Genomic DNA, 22,530 nt, shown 5'->3' on the forward strand with positions numbered 1-22,530 from the left:
ACATTTTGCACTTTATTGATACGGTTTACAGGTGCAATGATATGTTTGTTCGAAAATATGTGCAACAGGATTCGTTTTGAAGTCCTGCTGACAATCTCAGCTGTCAATCATCATATTTCATCCTGTTTTATTGCATCAAATAACTATTAAAAACTAAACTTATTGTAAAAAGTAACAATTAAACTAAATTCAGTGGTTGCAGCCACCAGGGGGCGATCAAGATTCTTTAGGCTTCACTTTTAAAGGGGCCTTCATGTCGTCCATCTTTACTTACAGTTTTTGGTCATGACAATAAACATAATCAGGAACTCTAGCCATGTATGAAAGTGTATACAGTCACTAATATGAGTTGTGTGTTGATGTAAATCAAATACAAATTTGAATTTAAAGTGCAGCTGAATATCACACATGCATGTGGTAATATAAGACATGTGCTGCCATGGTTTCACACTATTCCACTGATCAGTATTGAAATGCTGCAACTCAAATGTTATATAAAAAAATAAATCTTAATTAATATTCCTCACTGTTACACACAATGTGTCTCATGAGTAAGACTGAATGGAAACAAAACCTATTTTACTTTAACTTTAAGTCATACAACTTATATTATTTTGTTAAATTGCAAGTATCCTCATTATGAGACAAATAATGTTGTCAAACTAGCTTTGTGTTTTGTTCACCTCTACACTTGCTCAACAACAACAACAACTTTTTTATTCCCATTAGTTTTGCTGTTGTTGCCGAAGTTGTTATTAATAGAAGGTGTAGAGGGAGATCGAGACCTTTAAGGGAAGTGACCACGTCACACCTCAACCCTCGTACTCCGTCACCACGGATGTTATTACACAGGAATTGTAGAGTCTGAAGAGAGAGGTGTGATGATTATTTTATCTGATCATGGAAAATGTTTCTATCGTTAGAAATTTCATTCTGGTCGGTTTCAACGAGTCATTTAGTTACAGAATAACGCTCTTCTCACTCACTTTACTGTATTACTGTATGATTCTGTTTTTCAACATCTCCATCATCGCCATCATTATCTTAGATGAAGACCTGCATGAACCGATGTACATCTTGTTGTGCAGTTTTTGTGTTAATGGACTTTACGGGACCACAGGTTTCTATCCTAAATTTCTTCTTGATCTGCTGTCGCCTGCTCCTGAAATCTCCTATGCAGGATGTCTCCTCCAGGCTTTTGTCATGTACTCGTTTGCCTGCTGTGAGTTGTCCAATCTGGCAATTATGGCCTATGACAGGTACCTGGCTATATGTCGTCCGCTGCACTATCACTCTCTGATGTCCAAGAGGAGGCTCTCTCAGCTGGTGTGTTTCTCCTGGCTAACACCTTTCTGTGCTTTCACCATCAATATCGGGCTAACGTCCAGACTGAAGCTATGTAGCACAAATTTACAGAAACTCTTTTGTGTGAACTGGGTCATCGTTAAACTCGCCTGCTCTGAAGCCGACACATTTTCAAACCAGGCAGTTTCATATGCTATAATTTTAATCTATTGCTTTCATGGCTTTTTCATCATTTGGACATACATGCATATTATTAGAACTTGTGTGAGGTCCAAAGACGACAGTAGAAAGTTCATGCAGACATGTCTGCCCCATTTGATTACTATGACCACGTTCCTTATTGTGATAGTTTTTGATTTGATGTACATGCGGTTTGGCTCCACAGATTTGCCTCAGGGCCTTCAAAACTTCATCGCTATAGAATTTCTCCTCATTCCTCCGCTCCTGAATCCTCTCATATACGGATTCAAACTGACCAAAATACGAAATAGAATTCTGTTATTAATTCACGGTGGAAGAAAATGACTTTTATCTGATTTACTTTTAGTTTTTTTACATGTAAAAGCAACAAAACAGATTAATCTTCCTCAGGAGGAAGTAATGCAGAAGATTTAATTCTGTAATGTTTATTCAGAGTCTAACTAAGGTTAGTTCTCCGTGAGAAGATCTGTCTCGTCCTCTTCAAATCTCACCTTTTAAAGTTAGCTTTCTCCTAGTGCTCATCTTAATGTGTTTATTTTAATAATTTTATAATGTTTTATTTTATCTTGTCTCATTGTAAAAAAGAATCTTTGTCTTTGCTTTATTGCTGTGATATCTTCAAATTGCCTTTTAAATAATTTGTTATTGTTTGTCTTCAATTATCCATTGTAAATGCTCAAAGCACCTTAACTGTGTTATAAAAGATGCTATATAAATAAATAACGTATAATGTTAACGTTTACTATGATTATTGTTGTCACTATAATAATAATAATAACCATATTATTATTATTATCATTATTATTAAGGTTATTAAAGTTTTTATCCTCTTAGTTGGTTATGTTACATATGGGGACATGTGTCTATGGCGGTTGGCAAAAAGGAGAGAGAAGAGAGAGATGGGGGGGGGGGGAGCAGTTGTGTAACCATCATCTTTAAGCTCTGTCAGGTGTCAGGTGTTTCGGCCTTTTAATCGCATAAACGTTAAAAGCCAAACCCGAGGGTACGCTGAGGCGACTGCTGACTGATCAGTAGATTAGACATCATTACCTCTAAGCCTGGCTAAACTAAACACGATGAAAAGCTGGCCTGTTAAAGAATCTACACTACAAATGTGTTATCTTCCCTCTGAGACAAGCCGGTAACTTGATGTTTGTGAATTTTTATTTCTTACACAAGAGTGAGTGAGGTTTCATCACATTTTCAGCGGTTGGATAATCCAGGTCACAGCGTAGCCGAAGATTATTTAGGATTTAGACTTTCCCATTTCACAATTCTCTTTCAAAAGGGTTTAGAGAAGCTTTATTTATCTATACAACAGCAGAGTTGTATCCACATTAAGGGCAGTGGACATAAGCTGTGAGAGTTCTGAGTGTACTTTTAACCGCTTGCACAATCATTTGGTTTCTACCCGTTTCCTTTCCCCTCTCTCTTATTCTGGAGACTTCCGCCTGTGTGTTACCGAGCTGCCTCCACAGACCAGACCTGAATATCAGTCATGAAACAGCTCAACAGCTCCCTCTACTGTCCACTCCCTGCCTCTGTGGCAGCTGACTGATGTGACTATAAAGAAACAAGAAAGATACGAAGGTACATTTCTTCTGTGTTCTTCTCACTAGTGTGAAGAGGGAAAAATGTCCATAAGGCCCCCAAGAACAAAATAAACGATTATGCTCGGTTATAAGCTTTCATTGATCAGTTGAATTACAGTTCTGTAATCTCATATCTTTGTAAATATCTTTGTAGGGAAACCTTAATTCTAGTTATATTATACATTTCTAATCAAAACTATTCACAATAATTTACTATTCATTTTTAATTGTACAATACATTTATATTTGAAGCCAACATGGGATTTTGAGGCTGAACAAACTGGACCAATGGATATTGAAAGTTCTTGGCTCAAAATTAAATCAGTTGAACTCTAATTTGAGAAACTTAACTTAATTGTGGTTTATTTCATGATTATTAAAAAGTTTTCTTAAAACCGTTTTCATGAACTTTAAGGAAATCAAGTCAAGCTATTTGTACAAGAAGTCTATCGCCTTTGTATATATGTATTTATTATATATACATGTTTACAAAAGAGCCACAGTCTTTGAGCTTCCTCAGAAAGCGTTTTATTCAGATTCAAATTCAGTTATTGCCACAGCTGCTGCATTGCCAGTCTTTAAGAGTCCCTGAGTCAGAATTAACTCGATTCGGTGACTGTGCAATGATGCACATCATGCAAAAAGTGATGACTACAGTAAGAAACCATGATTAATTACAAAGTCAGGGAAAAATGCTCGGTAAGCATCGTCTGTGACTACAGCCTTCTCGTTTGAATTAGATGCGTTGCTGAAGGTACTTGCAGCTCCAGACCTGACAGGCGAGACAGCGACGAGGAGAACAACCTCTGCAGATGACTTTGTGAACTGCTCCTGTGAGGCCGGCTCTGTTTGACTCTCGCTCTGTAGCTTTTCAACACTGCTTTACATTTGGTTGTAGCCTGAATGCACGGCCTTGTCATTCGCTATTGCAAAAATAACAGAAGAGCATCTCGACGTTTCTGCAACAGAATGTCACGGCGTCATTTACATTATGTACATATTTATGCCGTCACATTTCTGCGAGTGGATCCGACATGTCCTGTTGGTTTGTCTCATTCGGGTCTATTGCAAAACAACTGCTACAAACAACAAGTTCTAAAAGTGAATGTGACATTCATCATTTAACTTATGTACATATTTTCAGTTTAGTTTCCACATAGCATCACAACATTAGGGACTTTACAGTGTGTTAATGGAAGGTTATGGCTGTGTCATGATCATAAGGAGGAGGATGCCAGTGTGTCTCTGTGAAAATGGCTGCTGACGATGAAGATAAAACATGGATGGTGGAAAACCTACTTCCTTTCACTTTAACTGCAGTGCAAACAGAGAAACTCACACAAATCCAAAAAAGTCAAGAGTAAGTGTTGCTTAGTGATGAAATCCTTTAATGTTTAAGTGTTTTTGTTTGAACGAAAACATAAAAACCACCTTAGAAAACAGAAAAACTGCCACAAAAGGAGCCAACGGAAATATCTTTGAATTTAGAAATCATAGTCAATTTCTGATGATATTTGATTCCAGGAGAAAAATCAGAAAAGAAAAAAAGAAAAGTAAAGCGTCACAATTCGACACCTTCTACTTTTTCACATTATGTTACAGCTTGAAGCTAGAAACATTTAAATGTTTCCTCAGATCCCCCTACAATCAATATTCCATAAAGACAAAGTGAAAACAGAGTTAAGGAAGTTTTGCAAATGTATTAAAGATGGAAAACTGAAATATCACATTTAGAAAGTATTTAGAAGTTGTAGTTCCTACATTTGCATCTTTCTTGGATTTTGGGATTTTCTACTAATCTCAGCAGAACCGGGGACTGTCAGTGCACAGACATCTTCACGTCAGAGCTCTGCTTGTCTCTCTCAAGCAGATTAACAGAATCGTCCCTAAGTCAGACCGGTTTCATCTTGTCTGTCAGTTTGGAGTCATTGTCCTGAAGGAAGACGAACTTAATGTAAAGTCTGAGGTCCTGAGCACTCAGGATCTTCTTCAGCTTTCCCTCCACCCAGAGAAGTTCCTTTGACCTCATAACTTGGTTTGTGCGAGACCAAATCCGTTAAGTTCACCACGTGTGAAGTCAAGTTGTAGAAACATCTGAGCCAAAAGTAAAGTGTCATAGAAACGTGTCCCCAAAATTTATGTTAATGTGATATTTCAGTTTCTCTTTTTCAATAAATTTGCAGAAAAAAAAAATCTAATTTTTGTCCTCGTCCTGGGGGAAATAGTTCAATGTTTTAAGCATAAAGCTGCCAAGTGAAAAAAGTGAAGGACTCTAAATACAGTGCACTGTAAAAAAACAAACATCCAAAGCAAAAGCTTTTCTACTTGTTTGAACTGCGGTTGAAAATTAGTTTGAATGAGAGGATGGATTGAAGTGCTTTTGCATTTGATGCTGCACATTTGTGGAGATTTCTTAAAAGAAAAATTGGCTAAGATCCTAAAGCTTTTCACAAGAATTTGAGGTAAAAGCAACTCCAAGTATCTTTGTGATCAAAAAAGTGGTTAAATTATGAACGTTACTTTAATCCATTCTCAGTTCTCGTTATTTCTTCATCTTAAAAATTAAGAACAAGTCACTTGACAGCTAATCCCATAAACTTGCTTGCTATACTGGAGGACATTTTTCACATGTTGATCCTTCACTACAACAGGGGCTCAAGTTAGCTTCTACATTTTCACACAAAAAACCCCGAAGCAGCACTGTCTATTAAGGCTTTGCATGAAGTCTGTCTGGGTTGAGAGAGCTCTACAGAAAGGACACAACATATCGCTGCTGACGAGTGACGGGGGAAAACAGAAACTGAAAAGAGAAATGCGAGATACTACATGTGGCACAGCAGGGCGGAGGGGAGGAGAGAGAGCAGGACACAGAATACCCCCTCGTGTTTTGCTACCATTGTTTGAATTTGAGGACCAGGAAATGTGGCTCATGTTGAATGTGGGAGTTAAAAACAACCAACTCTGGGATGAGCGATTCTAAAATGTGTAGAAATGTAAGTGCAGCAGCGATGACCAGGTGTCGCTGTGCTGATATCCAGAGGAACAAAGTTGCACACGGAGTTCAGCCTTATCCAAACCAACACCTTCCTCACTCTCAACTTTAAAAGACTTACAGTGTTTCTCAATTATTCATTCATTTTTTAACCAAATGAATGCACTCCCCCCCCATGCACTGTGGTAATGGCAGGGAGAGAGGGTTGGTATTTCAAAAAGAACAGAGGGAAGAGGAGGGTGCAGTTTTAAATGGCCAGCAAATAAGCAAATCCCTCGCCTGAGCAAGCTTGATTTAAGGCAAAGGTTAAAATATCAGTTCTATATCAGGAAAGCTAAATAATGTGCTAACAGCTGCAAGGCTTCATGGAGACAGTCCGTGACCTTTTCTCTGGAATCAAGCGCCACTCAGCAGCAGATCAGTCACATCAACCAGAGCGGCGTGAGCTGCATTTTAACTGGTATCAGAGTGCTAGTGGGCAGGTTGAAGTGCCTCAGTGTTCAGACTGGGATTTCTTGGTAAATGACCAGCAAACTTTCAGGGTCAGCTGATCCCGGCATGTTAAAAAGACCAATAATAACATGTATGCAGATTTCTGTCTCTGTAAATCAAAATGAAAATAGGAGTGAATGAATGTGTGGGTGTTGGTGCTGCGGGCTGCACATGACCCCTGTAACCGATGGTAGGTTTTCACACCAGGAAGTTAACGGGTTGATTCACCAACATCACAAGACTTAAATAAAAAACAGATATTTTTCCCACTTCAGCCCCGGAGATGATGTGGAATTTAAATAGTTTTGAGTTCCATGCTCTGAGACTTCTGCTCCTGCCCTGATACAAAAAAGGAAACTGAATGTGACCAACGCTGCTTTAATGAAATGAAATAATTTTTGAAAAACTCAAGTGAATTGTCTCTTCACAGAAACTGCCAAGCTACTTTGAAAATCAGATGATGAATTCCCTTTTCTTTACATTTAAAACATAGTTTCCAATGAAAACTATTAATTATTTTCCAAGAAAGACATACACTGTTTCTGCTCTTACCTTTGTCAAATATACTTCAACAATGATTTGAACATCATGAACATATTTTTATTTACCTCCATTTTTCAGCACGAAAATGGAAATCGCAGACTTTGCCTGTATAAAAACCAGAACTATCTGCATTGCTAGATATGTAAAAGTTGAAATGGTACATTTATTTTGTGATCTGGGTGAATCGACCCTTTAGGGGCACTGGTCCCCAAGGGAGACATCCTGCATGTCACAGATGTTGCAGTGACACACTGCCCCTGGAGGGTTGAGATGAACAAATGTGGATTCATTTGTGTTCTGTGTTCTGAGCACACCCCCACACCCTGTTTGGCTGATGACCATGACTGGATTTGGAGGTAGGTAGTGCAGGAGCAGACGATGGGCGGACTGGCTGTCCATGTGACAGGTGAGGAGCTTGACCTTGGGTGTTAATGGAATTTGAATGTGTCTGGGATGGGGACGAGCTGGACTTAGAAAGATGCAGCAGGAAACGATGCTGTGTCTCCCTCTCCATTTTGTTTTGTGTTACACCAGAGAGCTTGACCCCTCCCCCCCCCCAGACCTTCCATGCTCTTTCTCTCTTACTGAAGTACTATTCAAATTTCTAACTCTGGTCTCTATTTAGTTTTCTCCTCCGCGACCTACCAACAGACTCGACGGTAGGAGAAGGAAGTAGTTGGGTCGGGGTGAGACACCGCGGGACGGCCACACAGAGGGGGCCGTACACGGGAGTAGGGGGGTTGGAGTATTTGGGGTTAAGGGGGTGACGCACTTTAGTTTTGTTTCTTGGCCTCCTGGTTTCCATAACTGGAGCCTGTTTTCTTCACCTCCGTGACCCCGATGAGGCGTCGGATAGCTATGGAAGCTGGGGAGAGAGCAAAGACAAAAAAAAGAGGAGGAGTGAACAAAGAGATCAAATTAAACGCCAAATAAAATGTAAATCCAAAACCTTGAATTTAACTTTTTCCAGGTAAAGAGCCACAGTCTGGAGCTTCATGTGGAAGATATATCATGCATGTGTTACCTATGATGAGGAATATGATGAAGCCAATGATGAGGAGGGGGGAGCCGCTGACGACCACTCCACAAGCAAAATTGATGAGGGGCGACAGCAGCAGGGTGGCCCAAAACAGGAAGTTCAGCAGCGTCCATAGTCGACGAGGTGGGATGATTGTGGGTCCGGGGAACTTGCCTTCCTTGCTGTAGTGTTCCTGTAAGGCATCCTGTGTCAGAGAAGAAAAACATTAAGTGATCATATATGACATGAAAAACAGTCACCATATTTAAATGTGCATATATAGTCACGGTTCAGACTAAAGTTAAATTGATAGTATCCGGAGGAACTTCTGGGCTTGTGTGTTTACATATTATTCAAAAATCACTTGTTTTAATCTCAGAAACATTTTACAACTCTAGGGAATGTGCACAACTTCTCAGATGTCTGTTTATGAACATGTGGTTTTAACTGTTGCTTGATTGTGCTGCTTTTTTTTTGTTGAGCACAATAAGGACTTGAACCTGGAATCGCTGCTACTTCATTTGAATGCATTCTTTGTCATTTTAATCCTATATTAAGTCTTAAATGTCAGTTTTACCTTCTCCTGGTAGAGCTTGTGCAGCCAATTGGCACACTCCTTCTCATCATCTGGTATTTCCTCCACAGGGAACCGTCTGGATGGGAAAAAGTAAATAACTTTACACTAGATCTGAATCACATTTGGTTTCAGCCTCATTAAAATTTTAGCAATGACAGTTAGAAATGTGCACATAAAGTGCACAACAACCCAGACAAATACAAAGGACGACACACTGGGAGGTCATTTTTGTTTAGACCACCGTCAACAAGCAACCACCTAAATCCTGGGAGAACACAAACTCAAGCAAACACAACTACACACAAATGGATATTATTACAAACCATTTGACCTCCAAACATGAAACAGGACACACAGAAGCAGGTCATTTAAATGACTGTAAGCACGGAGTCAGTGACGCGAGTACGAACGAGGAGTTCCAAAGGTGAAGTGTGATTCTGGATTGAAAACTAATGATGGCACAAAACTTGTAATTTCAATTTGGTTATCACCACTTTTCCAATCCCCTACAGGGTTTCCCCCAGTGCTGTATAGGCCTGGCGGGCCGCCAGGCTTATTTAAAAATAGGGTACTTCTTATTTCATACATTTTCCACAAATATGAGGAGGACTCAAATAGCCCTACAAAGTTCTGTGTTTAATTTATTTCAAAGTAGGCCGACACTTGCCTGTGTATTTTGGTTTGTTTGTTATTGTGTTGCTTGTCTGTTTGAGTAGCTGGCTGAAAGCAAAGAAGTACTAGGCTTACCTTTTATTGGTAACCAAACTGTTACGGTTCATTGTTTCTGAAATAAGAGACCTGACTGCTATGTTCACAGCAAACTTGATTTTTTTTTTAATATTAAGTAGGGCTGCCACTAACGACTATTTTTCTATCGATTAATCTGACGACTATTTTATCGATTAGTCGATTAATCTAAACGATTAATTTTCCTCCAAAAAAATCAAATTGACCATTCCAATTCAGTTAATTTTATTTTGATAACAACAAACTGTATGTCACCATATAATGCAGCACAAAACAAAATGTAAACAAAGGCTCAAATATTAAAGTGCAAAACTGTAGGTTTAAACTAGCAACTCCAACGTGATAAAAATAAATAAAAAAGAGGGCTTATAAGTTAAGTCAGCAGTGCAACTCAAAAAGATATCAAAGTATCTATTTAACCCCTTATAAAAATAAAAAAGTTAGGTGTGCATATTAAACAAAGTGCCCCCCGCGGGTGCCTTCTAGCAGCCCTACCACCAGGCTTAGCAAGTTTTCTGGGGGAAACCCTGCCGTATCTTTCTATAACTAAGTCCAACCTGAATCAGACAGGCATTATGTTTTTGTGTCCAAACCCAACCTGAGCTCCATGCATTTACTATAAGCTGGACTCAGTTTGTGTCACCCTGTCCCTGACACGCATGGTTAATGCTCGTTTTCCCCGATTACAGACATGTGCAGTGTAAAAAAAAAAACATCCAGCCAACGTGACCAATATCATTCTGTTATGGCAGTGACTAACCACTAGAGGACTCTACTAACAATAACTTATTTCTTTGCATCATAGATCTGCTGCTGCAACTGACTCTGGTCTATTCTATGTTACCGCAAAACTAAAAAGGTTCTCTCCCCGAGTAAAAACCAAGCAGTTTTGCTATCTAGAATAAAGCCCCCCTGATCTATTTCAATCTCTTGACCTGTTCTACACTCAGTAGGCGTGCTCTGCCATTAGAGTTACTGTTCTGAAACCATAAACACGCTGGGAAGCCTGCCAACATCCCGATCACACTCACCGTCTGTTTCAATGTTATAGGACAAAAATGTGATTGGAGGGAGGCCACGAGATTAAACTACATTCATCATCTTCCACTCGAAGGGACTCGGCACAGCTGGCAGTGTGATGCTTTATCTTTACAATAGAAGGTCATTCTGAGGTAAATGGAGGGTGAAGGCGGCACTCACCTCACACTCAGGTCAGATTTGTATTGCTTGCCGTTGACGATGCCCAGGAGAGTTGGGGTTTGGTTATCTTTGAAGTTGAGAGTCACATCGTACACAGCAGTTACTGTAAGACAGCGAAGAAGAAAAAAACCCATTAAGAACCAAAAACATGTGATTTAATCATGATGGAGTGTGTGTGTGTGTATTTCTATACAGTACCTGTGCCCTTAAGACACTGCAGTGTTGTGGTAAATCCTTTGGTTCGGGGTAGTAGATGGTATTTGAGCTTGGGGAGACCTTTGCTCTCTGCAATCTCCATACTGATTTGGTGTTTCTTCTCTGTAAAACGGGTTCCCTCGCAATACAGAAGAAACTGTGAAGGGAAGAGAGAGGTGTTAACCAAAGCCACACATGCAGACTAAAGGTGACCTCTTTTCTCTTGTCCCATCCAGTACCCTTCTTCTGCTTGGTATAATAACAGAATTACTTCAGATAAGTAATGACATCTCTGCCACGACAAGTCTCTTTGTAGGTCTTTATGACGTTATAAAGCATCTTTGGGGAAAAATGGTTAATTTCAAAACATAGGTTTTTGCAATTCAACTTAAACTTATACAATCACTCATAACCATTTGGTACCGCTAGTCAAAGTCACAGAGACGCCTGAAAAGCTCAAACTTGGTTAGCCTGCTTCTCCCTTGGTTAGGGTCTGGGACACATGAAATGTCTTATTTGACCAAATCAGCACAAGAAATGTCATTGAGATCTGTGACATGAACAGAATGACCCCATCTCACACCCCAGGTTGTAGTATGGGAGCAACTCGGCTCAACCAAAGGCGTTTGACTTGGTCTATCTGACCACAAAACAAGCTACCGGTATGTCATTAGCAGTTGCCGGATGCTCAACTTAAGAGGTAATTAGATCAACTGCTGATCAGTCTAATCTCGGCTGGCGAACCGGTGGAGTGATTCTGTATATCTGTAACGCAAGGTGCTTCACACCTTCAGCAATGACCTACAGCGACCAGTGAGTGCTGTCCTCAGCAGGTTTGAATGTAAAACACTCGTTATTTCAAGAGAAAGAACTGCTGTGCATCACCGAGCAGGATGAAAGCTCCCTCACACTGTGCTCTGTGGAAAGTCCAGTTCATGAAGTTTAACATAAAAAACAATAAACCCGCTCCCTACCGTCGGTGCATTTCAAACACAGCTGGTGCACACACACACAGAACATGATATCTTTGTATTGCCAAGATCAATGTATGTATAAAAAAGAGAAGAAGAATAGATCTTCTCTGTGAAAACTCAACCAAAGACAGTTTATCACAACTCTGATCTTATCTGTGTACTTTAAGCGATTGTTTCCCTTGGTATTAAGAACACCGTGTTCCCTATAAAAACAGCTGAGATTTGAGAACAAGTGACATCTGTTCAAAATGTGAAGAGATTCCCTACTGGCAGACTATTATGTTCAAGAGGCCAAAAACCATTTTTGTGAGGCAAATGGGACCTTGACTTTTGAGCACAATCCTTGTCTACGTGGGCATTTTTTGCCAAACTGGAGAGGATTCTCTCTTGGCTTTCTAAATATAACATGTTCAGGAGGGGGATAAAAGGTTTTATTAGGTCACCTTGACCTTTGACTTCCAAATTGTAATCAGTTTATCCTCGTTTCCAAGTGAATGTTTGTGCCAGGTTTAATTAGATTCCCTGTGAGTGTTGGTGATACATCTTGTTCACTGGTAAATGAGGTCACCGTGACCTTTGACCACAGAACCTAATCAGGGGATTCATGAGTCCAACTGAACTTGAAGAACTTTCCTCAAGAATCTGGCTCAACTCTGGTTTTTAATTTACTATGTACATAAATATGACTTGACTTACTTTCAGACCCCACTTTATCCACATATTGCTTTTAGGTTTGTAAATGGAAAGACTCATATCAGCACTTGTTGTGCTCAGGCAGCTACATGTCTGTTTCTTCATAAGAAGTCTATACCCAGAGGATATATCAGAAATCGTATTGAGCAACTAAGCTAGAGTTCACTGATATGGTATTCATGCAAAAGGTTGTGTGGGAGCTTGAAAAGAAAAGAGAAAAAAGAAAATGAAGAAATCCAAAGTGCTGCTTAAACTCTTACACACGTCAGAAGACAAATCCACTATGTGTGTGTGTACTTACCCACATATATTCAGGATAATCTTTGAGTCTGCTCAGTCCCTTGAAGACAGTATTTTTGTCCTCCTCCCACTTTCTTTTGCAGAAGACTATTTCTAGGAAGTACCAGGTCCAGCCAATCAGAGGAACTTTCAGCAGCTCGTGTTTGGCCAGCACTTTTGAACTCTAGAGACAAAGGACAGGTGTACGTTGTTATTACAAAAGCATGGATCTCTCACAAAATAGATTGAGGTCATCAAGAGTGGCATATTGCAAAAACGTTGTGTAAAGATGTGGGTTTGAAACTCTGAGTCATAATATGTTACTATACTAACCCCTAAGATGCCATATCTTTCACACATGGTCCAGCCACAGAGGAAGTCGATTTCAAAGTTGTGGTTGAGGATGATGATGGCATGCTCTTTGCCAAACATGTCCACCGTAGCCTGGTCGGTGTATAGGGTGCAATCTGTGCCCGACCACCACTCCAGCAGCATCACCAGCTCTGCACATAGCACAAGACTTCATTTGTATTCAGCAGGTAAAAAAATATAATTGGCAACTTAGTATTGTTAAATACTAAAAGTAATATTTTAATATCCTCAGATTATTATCAGCAAGCTGAATAAGTGTTTTAGATTTAGTGTAGCTGAGCCTCGGCAGCTCTCATTAACCCATTCAGGGAGCCATTTGTGGCAAATAAAGCTTTGATAAACCCACAGTCCACTGTCTGGCCAGTATCAAAATGGCAGACAGATCAAGTCACCTGGAGCCTGGTGACATTGTGGAGGATGAAGCTGCAGAGGACTAATATTTATCTCACTCAAAGCTAGGTACATTTGACAGGGGACCATGCCAAGTGTAAATAGACTGCACGCTGCCTCTTTCTTTGTTATCCAAATATAAAACAATATTTTACAACAGAATAGGTATCATCTACTCACGACTCCAGAGCGAGTAGGAGAGCCGGCAGTTGATTCTGCGGTAGAGCTGTTTGTTGATGGGCCAGAGGATGCAGGTGCAGAGCTGGATGAAGTTTATGATGAGGCCGCTCACCACAAACACAAAGCCCATCAGCAGCTGCAGGATAAACAGACTCTTCACATAGCCCAGAAGACCCATGGCTGAGGAGCCTGGAGGGTGGAGTAGGCTCCTCTCTACACACTACGACCAACCTGAGTGAGAGAGCACAGCAACGAGACATCATCAGTAGGAGACAGAGAACGTTAGAGCACGAGGGTGAAAATAATGGGTATACTATATTGGAAACAATTCATTAATAGAAGACATGTTATTCTGCAGACAAAAAAGTTCTCAGAAATTAAAATGCATCTCAGTGTCTCTTACCACGGTGGGATCCTTTTACAAGCCGCGTTTACACGGTCCGTCGGCCAATACTACTGTCCTGTGATAGAAGCAGAACAGAGGTTTAGGTGCCAAAGTGACATTAATCAAAAAAAGGGCAACATTTCTGTGTCATTACAGGGATATTAATAATGTATGCTGTGCTCGTTTGCTCAGCCAGTTTGAACTTTGTTAGATAATGACCCAGGAGAAAAGAAATATCCTCCATCATTCTCAGTGTGGGTGGAAAGTCAACATGAACCAAAAGGTAATTGCTGAGACATGATTTCTAATAGCATATTTTAGTGGCTAAAGAGGTGCCTAAATCCATTAGTTCAGCATTGTTGTAGATTTGTTAGAGCTAATTGTATTTTACTAGATTATAAAAAAAAAATAAAAATTATGATTTAATTGCCCCTTTGTAAGGATATGACTGCATTTTTCAGATTAGGGACCAGTTTAGGGTGTTTCCATGTTTGAGCAAAGCATGCTGGGACAGGCGGATGATGAATAAGCACAGATAGTGTGGGTAGAAAGTTGGCAACTGCCCCAGATAAAAGTTGATGTTCTGTCAAAAAGACCAGGTGCTCACTTTTCTCAAGAACATCTCACATTACGTAACATACTTGCTTAACCACTGTCATCTTAACAGTAGCAACTGAAATGTCAAATATGTTTGACAAGTGACGATTAAAAAGTGACGATTAAAAAAGTTTCTAATCTTCCCGATATGTCATTTCTTCAGATCTGTGTGTAGAACATTGGTTGATGTTAACCTTTTTTTAATATCTTATGAGACATTTCATCTGTGGAAAAGGAGCACTTGATTCGATTCATCAAAACATAAAATTGAAACCTGCAGGGGGTAACTTCTGTCTCCCCCTTCTGGTAGCGCAAGAAAACATAAACCTGGCAAAGGCAGGATTTACCATTGGTTTGGAAATGAAGCAGACGTTCATTTACGTGTAAAAGTTCTACACTCCAGATTTAATAGCAGTGCATTAATATTGGACTCAATGACCCAATTTACTGTGGATGCTAAACGTTCTTGCTCCCGATTGTAACCAGATAAACTGCAGTACGAGCACCAACAACATATGGACCGTCACCTGCACTCACTGCTATAACTGTGTCAGCAAATCAGTATAAAAAAAGAGGCCTTCTGGTGTTTGCTTTTTACAGCAGGCTGCAATCTGTACAACAAGGGAGAGACAGTGACAATATGTCCGTGCAGGGCGATTTTCGGAATGACGGCTGTCTGGTTTCTTTATATATTCTATAACCAATTTTTTTTTTCACAAGTAAAACTATAAAAACAATCGTCTAACATGTCTCGTACAAGAGCAGTCATCCTTCACATATAACTATATGAACAGTGAAACTCACAATCCAAATTACAAGTAATTTTCCAAGTAACCTCAATACATTTACATTAACTTTTTTGGTTTGTATGCCTTTAACAACCTACCTTACAACAACTAGCTTTCATTTAGCAAATTAAGCCAACCAAATAGCCTAAGAATGTTGTAATATAATTTTGAGACAGTTGACACACGGCCAATTTGTTGGCAGCAATATGTCTTATCCTGTGTCATCAATCCTTCTACCAACACTGCTACGCAATAATAGAAAGGATATAGAAGGGATAAAAGTCATACATCCACAGAATTTCAGTTGGTTTTCTTGAGCCTACAAACATACAAATGTTTCTAATTATATGGAGTTTAGACAAGATGTGTTAAAATACTGTTATGCATGCTGATGTTTCTGATTATCAGGCCAGTCACTGTCACTGTCTCTGTATAATGTGCGAGATTTGACCTTTGTTCCTAGTGGGAGTCATGGTGGTGGAGAGTTAGACTGTTGCACATTTACCATGTAGCAATAGTGAAGCTTAATAGAGAAGTTCCCATAACCAACATTTAATAATCAGCTTCTAAGGCCTCTTTTACACAGCATGTTGACGTTTGTTATGCTTTGCTGCATTGGTTCAAGGTTTAAAAGTTCAAAGCATCGAAGGCATTATTGTCATATGCAGAAATAAACAAGTTTTCAATGCAATGAAATTGAAGTGGTACCAACATGGAATTGGGGCCGGGGCAGGTGAGGTAGTCACAAAACCAAGACAGCATCTGTGTAAAATGATAGAGCTAGCATGTTGGCCAAAAACCAGACACACTTTTATCTAGCTCTCACACATCGGGGCGGCGATATTCCAGCTTGTTTAGTTCAGTATTAGCAAAGGCAGCATATCAAAGGGTCTCCCTAACAGAAATACAGGTCAGATAAACATTCTGTAAACTTCATTTTCCTCAACACCCTTTGTTCCCATCTTTTTCCATTTATGAAGTAATTCAAATTGGAATAAACAGGCACTAATTCATAGACTCTCGGTGTATTGTGCAGAAGCTCTCAACATATTTGCTTTAAGAATTTTTAATTAAGTGGCCAACCAAGGTCTAGAGAGAAGTCCAAACACTTATATATATTTGTTTCTTGTTAGTATCTACTCCGATTTACTTCAAATCAGTTTGACAGTCCAAAGAGTCTGTGGAGATGCACCTGTGGCCCCACACAGCCTGAAGGAAAGATTAGAGATGCTGCCTGGGTTAAAGCTGCTTAGGAAGGACAGCTGCTTCTACTTTCCTTAACCGGAAAACACCTGAACACAGCTTCTGTGCCAACAAATAAACATGGGTTGCAAGGACTCTCTCGTATGAGAAAAGGCTGTTGAAATCTACCTCACCAGACGGCAGCTAAATGTTGAAAAAGTTTCACCACATCTTGGCAGGTAGCACGCACTTGTTGATTTAATCCTACATAATAAATATTATTTGCAACTTCTGCTCTGCACAGTGAAGGGCTGAGTTATGCCCTGTAGTAATTACATGACTTCTATCTCTTTTACAAGTTCTAATTAATCTAGTATGAGCCATCCTCATTTGCTGTGACCACAAGACGAACCATCTTTCTTGTGTTTAACTTACCAGTAGACATAGTAGGCCATTGCCATGAGGACCAATGCCCCACAGATCCCAGTAAAGACCATCACAGCACTCTGGTTCAGCATTTTGGCTACTGGTATCCTCCCAAATCAAAGCCAGAATAAAAACATAAAGAAGGGCCTGCAGAGAGCAGTGGATAGTCACAGGCTTTCCTGCCTCATAGCCATGATAATCCCACAGGAGAGATTATGAGGATGACAGCAAGAACACAGCCAGATCCCAGAACTTGCTGGGTCGTTCACCGACCACCAAAGTATTTCCAATCACCCAGAAAATTACCAACAGTGGCTCTTCATTGAGCGCACAACGTGCAAAAAGGAAAATGTCAAAAACTCCTGAATGTCACAGGGGATTCTTCTGAGAGCGTACTACTGAACGCCAGATAGACTGAAAGATGGCTCACTTCTCGAAGGAGTGAGACACACATGAGCTGTGTCTTGCACTTAGGCGGTGTCTTACATGCATTCCCATCCTCTAATCCACTGGATCAGATTAGTGCTTATTAGCAGGCTATGGGCACCCTGGATGTGTCACTTTTCATTAACATTAACAAATCAGAAGGCTGGGCTCTGCCGAACAAGGTAGAGTTAGCAGATTGGCTTCTGTTACGCTAATGGTATCCATCACGCTAAAGGGCCAATCATAGTGGTGAATTTCATGCCTCATCTTGCCATTGGTCAACTTCAACTTTATTTATATGGCGCTTTCAACACATTTTTGTTGATCCAAAGTGCTTTAAAAAAAGTGAACACAGATAAGAAGTGATAACAATAATAACTATAACAACTACAATCATAATACTACACAACACAACAATTTAGGCACAAGGCAAAAGAATAAAAATGTGTTTTCATTATTATGAGAATGCAAATTGATCAAGATGAGGAGAATAATATGCTGTGGTCCAATTAAAGTAATTTACTGTGATCTAGTGGAAGCAAGTAGATAGAAGAGATGATTGAACCAAGTCTGAAACCTTGGGGGACACCACAGGAGAAAGGAGATGAGGAGGAGGTTGAGTTACTAATGGAGACACTAAAGGATCTATCGGATAAATATGAACTGTGGATAACACAAACCAATAGACAGGCAAGATGACCTAAGACAGAGAGTCAGTACTTTCCTTGAAACAGCCGCTTCCAAGCTGTGCTTTGAATCTCGTTGGCCAAGTGTAATAAGGGATGAATTAACCCAATGCCTGGAAATCAGAGATCCACTATCCTAACTCCCACTGCGAGAACGTTAGGTACTGAATATTATTCACGACATATCTACATTACTCAGTCACACAAAGATGGTAAATGGAGCTGGTGGGCAAGTAGACAAAAGCCTTTGGATTCTTGCAAAGAATTAATTTCAAATGAGGCTCACACAAGGCGGCAGAGAGGTGCAAAATAAAAACTGTCAAGCACTTACTGCACCAAATAAGTCAAAGGTTAGAGTACAGACCCGAGGGCGTGCCAGTGGACATTAAAGCCAAATATGCAAAGAGATAAAAATACATTGTGATAGCTGGACAACGAAGGTCATTCATGTTTCAAAGCACAGTGCATATTCCTGCACATTAGAACACTGTACTGCCCAAAGGTATAATGTTTATGCATTGTGTAAGCACAGTGAGGTGAGGAACATTGACCTACCTCATATTTGTAAAAGGTTTAACATTTATCAAATGTGTGTCCTTTACTCACAAAAATCTGTCTTAAAAATATTATTTGAAGAAATAAAAATGTGACCTATATCGTTATAATATTCGAAATTGACTGATACGATTTTCTTTCTTTGTTGTTTTGACATATCGACCAGCCCTATGAGATTAAGATTAAGATACATTTATTTGTCCCAAACACATGCACAGACATGCACAAGCACACTCATGCAAGGAGGGAAATTGAACCTCTGCTTTTAACCCATCTGGTGCAGGACACACAGAGCAGTGGGCAGCCATGTACGGCGCCCGGGGAGCAGATGTTGGGGGAGTAATGTGCCTTGCTCAGGGGCACTAGACAGGGTAGGGAGAATCCTCTTGGATTTTTGGACAGATCAATCCAGGTTCGTTTTTTTGTTGTTTCTCCGTGGAGTCGAACCAGAGACGAACCAGAGACCTTTTCTGCCCATAGTCCAAGTTTCTGCCACTAGTCCACCGCCTCTGAACAAGAACAAGCCTACATAGGTCAGGAAGCTATGAAATATGATCCAACACTAGAAGAGATTAAACTGGTATTTATTTTGGCAGATATGATAAAAAAGATAGTACAAAGATAAACTGATTGTCTCACTGTGATGTCGAAGTAATGTGTTGCAATAATATCCCACTTTTAAATCATGATAAATTAAGTTCTTCAAAATAATAAAGAAGAATGGGATTTGAAATTGAGGACCACATGTGGCAGATAGTCCGTCAAAAGCTCTGATGGCCTGTCGAGAACAGTCAACTTGAGCAGCCATGATAGAACAAGCAGGACTAACTTGAGGGACCTGTGTCTGTCACTCACATAAACACACACAGGCGTGTGTGTGTTTATGTGAGTGAGCTCACCATTGCTGATACTGCTGAGTTTGCATTTTAAGAGACCTAAAAGTTGGAAGTTAAAAGTGAAATGACCTATCTACGTTGAACATGAAATGTCAAAGTTACTGTGATATTAACCAGATTGTCACAAAATCCTTGAGAAGCTCAAAACAATATGTCCCTGGTAAGGGGTTAAAGAGAATGATGGAACTGCTCAGATATAAGCATATCTCTGAATCTCTGAGTGTCTCAAAGTCCTTGAGGGCCATACTTTGGCTTGATGGAAAGATAAGAGTTCAACACGTGTAAACAGACACGTCACTGGACTTTACACCAACCTGTATTTGTATGAAACTGTATGGCTCAGATATACTACCAGCGAAGATTTGAGGAAAATGCTTTGAACCATATTTTAATGGTAAAGCCCATATTCACAAATCACAATTTTCCTCATAGGGCTTAATAAGGTTCAGCCTTCAAGAGGAAGGGAAAATTACCCCCCCCTCACACCAAAAAAAAAGCATGGAATTTGGTCACCAAAGCAACACGTGCATGTCTCACAGAGAAATTATTTGTTTGCATTGTTACTGTGCACTTTGTAAGACCAATGTAGATTTAACCCTCCAGCAAAAACTGCAATAAAATAACACCGACATGGCTTATCCCTGAGGGGAAACTGCAGCACACACTTGGTTTGTATTTACAGTAAATACAATAGTTGACGGTGAAATTAAATTCACTAATTCGGAAAACATTAGACACATTAAAAAAGACAATTAAAGACTGCAATTGAGACAACTGGCTGACTGATGAACTCTTAGCAAAGCCAAGTAATACAGCAGTCCACATATTTAACATGTGGCTCTACACTACTTGTCTCCTTCCCAGTACACCACCAGTCTCACCATTACAATGATCCGACATTAAAAACCATTAACACTTGAATGATCAGGGTACAGCACTTGCCTGTGTCTAGCTCTCTCTCTTTTCGCCTTTCTGGGTTAAACTGAGTTGCAAGCCCTAATGTTAGTGCTGGATTTGAATGAACTCCAGTAACCTAACATCATGCGACTTTGTGAGTGTGTGTGTGTGTGAGTGTGTGAGTGTGTGAGTGTGTGAGTGTGTGTGTGTGTGTGTGTGTGTGTGTGTGTGTGTTACGACGCAGGTCACCACGGAGCCAGCTGGTGCACAGGGGTCGAGCAGTTTTTTAAATGAACCCAGTATGAACTCCAGCTCAGCCCAGCGTGTCATTTTCCAGTTCATATCCTCTTTACTGGTGAATGTCAAACACCCAGTGGATATTAAAACGTGCAATCAGTGCGGGTGCATGGCTCCACACAACCACGCCGCCCCAGCACGGCAAGTGACATATGTCATAATAAGCTAGCAGCGTGCTCAACTCAGAAGTTGCCAGCAAACAGAGATTCACACCTCGAACCCCGATACATTAAAACCGAACCAGCCTGTCGAGCTGCTGCTGCCGGCGACCAGGCACAAATCCCCGGTCACTGACACCAGCCTGGACCCGGTGTTACTGAGCCGAGCAGCTCCGGAAGGGACCGGGGCCACCTGCTAATGGTGCACACGGGCAGCATGCTAACCTAGCTAGCCCCGCTGCGGTTTAAAGTCGTGTTTATAATTCAAGGAGGAGGATGGAGTCGGTTAGCCGGAAGTGTTCACTAGCTAACAACAATGACGTTCCCCTCATAGACACGTAAAGTAAACACTCAACCCACCCGGGCTGCTTGCTAACGTCATGCTAAGCTAGTTAGCCAGCTAGAGTTAGCGGTCAGTGTCAGTAACGGTGCTGTGGGCTCACCTGGAAGTCGGTGGATCTGTGTGTTGATTCCGGTGGAGTTGTTCCGCTGCTTTCCGTTCTCCGGCGGAATAAAGCGACTCTGCTACTGAGCTCTTCTCACTTCGTCCGTTTCCAGAAAGGCAATAAAAGCGACTTGAGGTGATGGGACTTGCGAGACCGCTATTGTTTGTCGGTTAAAGCCCCACATTTCCTCACAGCCCATCTGAAGGTAGTGCGCTCTACTTCCGGTCCGGCCCCTCATTCATTCTCACACAAATAAAATAACCTGTCATTTTGTATTTGTCTTTGATCCAACAACAACAAATATAAGTACTATTGAAAGTATACAATCCGTATAACTCCTTTTATTCTACACCAGTTCACAAGGGGTGGTATTTAATTTATATATAATAATTTCAAAGTCAACTTTTATTTTTGTATCGCAAAGTTTCCCTTGTGCAGAAATAAACTGTATGTTATCCTCAGGTAACAGTTTGCAGTTTAATACACTGATATTCACTGACTGTATTATTCATTTCCCTCCTCCTCCTCATTATTATTTATATTGCACTTTTCAAAGAAGCCGTTGAAAAGTGGTTGATTAGAATAAATGAAAATATATATACAAATCCATGAAAAATAATTAAAAGCATAAATATCAATTAATTTCATTTGAAATCAAACAACATCATTTAAAAGCAACTACTAATTTATAATCTCTGGGTGGTGGGAAGTCAGGCCCAGTTTTCCACTCACTATAATGCCAATATAATTTTTGCAAAGATATTATATATCTATATATTGCCAATTCCAATCCTTAGTCGCCCTTTGTGCTCACTCAACACAACTTAGAAGCTGTTGAGTCTTTATATATGTATTGTACAAACTGGCTAATGTGTACAACTTCAAGCAGGGTTGTGTCTTCACTTTGTCGTCCCTACAGACAAGATACCCTACAGGTGTATTGTCACCCTGCTGGAAACAAATGCAAACACAAACGCAGGCCCATTCAGTGAAGATAGTCTAATGATAAATAAACAGGCTTACATGTAAATGCGTGGATAA

General features: G+C 40.2%; 2 protein-coding genes across 2 annotated transcripts; one reads left to right on the forward strand and one right to left on the reverse strand.

The window, feature by feature from the left end:
• The first annotated feature begins 900 nt into the window (after positions 1 to 900).
• On the forward strand, positions 901 to 1,830 carry LOC133022220 (olfactory receptor 2A7-like). The gene has a single exon (XM_061089256.1). It carries the CDS (start codon positions 901 to 903, stop codon positions 1,828 to 1,830), a length of 930 nt encoding a protein of 309 aa, XP_060945239.1.
• Positions 1,831 to 4,469: 2,639 nt separating this feature from the next.
• Positions 4,470 to 21,683, reverse strand: agpat3 (1-acylglycerol-3-phosphate O-acyltransferase 3). The gene is made up of 10 exons (XM_061089283.1): positions 21,487 to 21,683; positions 14,154 to 14,211; positions 13,751 to 13,981; positions 13,142 to 13,311; positions 12,831 to 12,992; positions 10,866 to 11,019; positions 10,668 to 10,770; positions 8,721 to 8,796; positions 8,150 to 8,348; positions 4,470 to 7,990 (listed from the first exon to the last, which is right to left on the reverse strand). The coding sequence occupies exons 3-10, from the start codon at positions 13,926 to 13,928 to the stop codon at positions 7,899 to 7,901; spliced, it is 1,134 nt and encodes a 377-aa protein (XP_060945266.1). The 5' UTR covers positions 13,929 to 13,981; positions 14,154 to 14,211; positions 21,487 to 21,683; the 3' UTR covers positions 4,470 to 7,898.
• Positions 21,684 to 22,530: the final 847 nt, after the last annotated feature.

The sequence above is a fragment of the Limanda limanda genome, chromosome 16 (genome assembly GCF_963576545.1).
Source record: "Limanda limanda chromosome 16, fLimLim1.1, whole genome shotgun sequence".
Classification (NCBI taxonomy): domain Eukaryota; kingdom Metazoa; phylum Chordata; class Actinopteri; order Pleuronectiformes; family Pleuronectidae; genus Limanda; species Limanda limanda.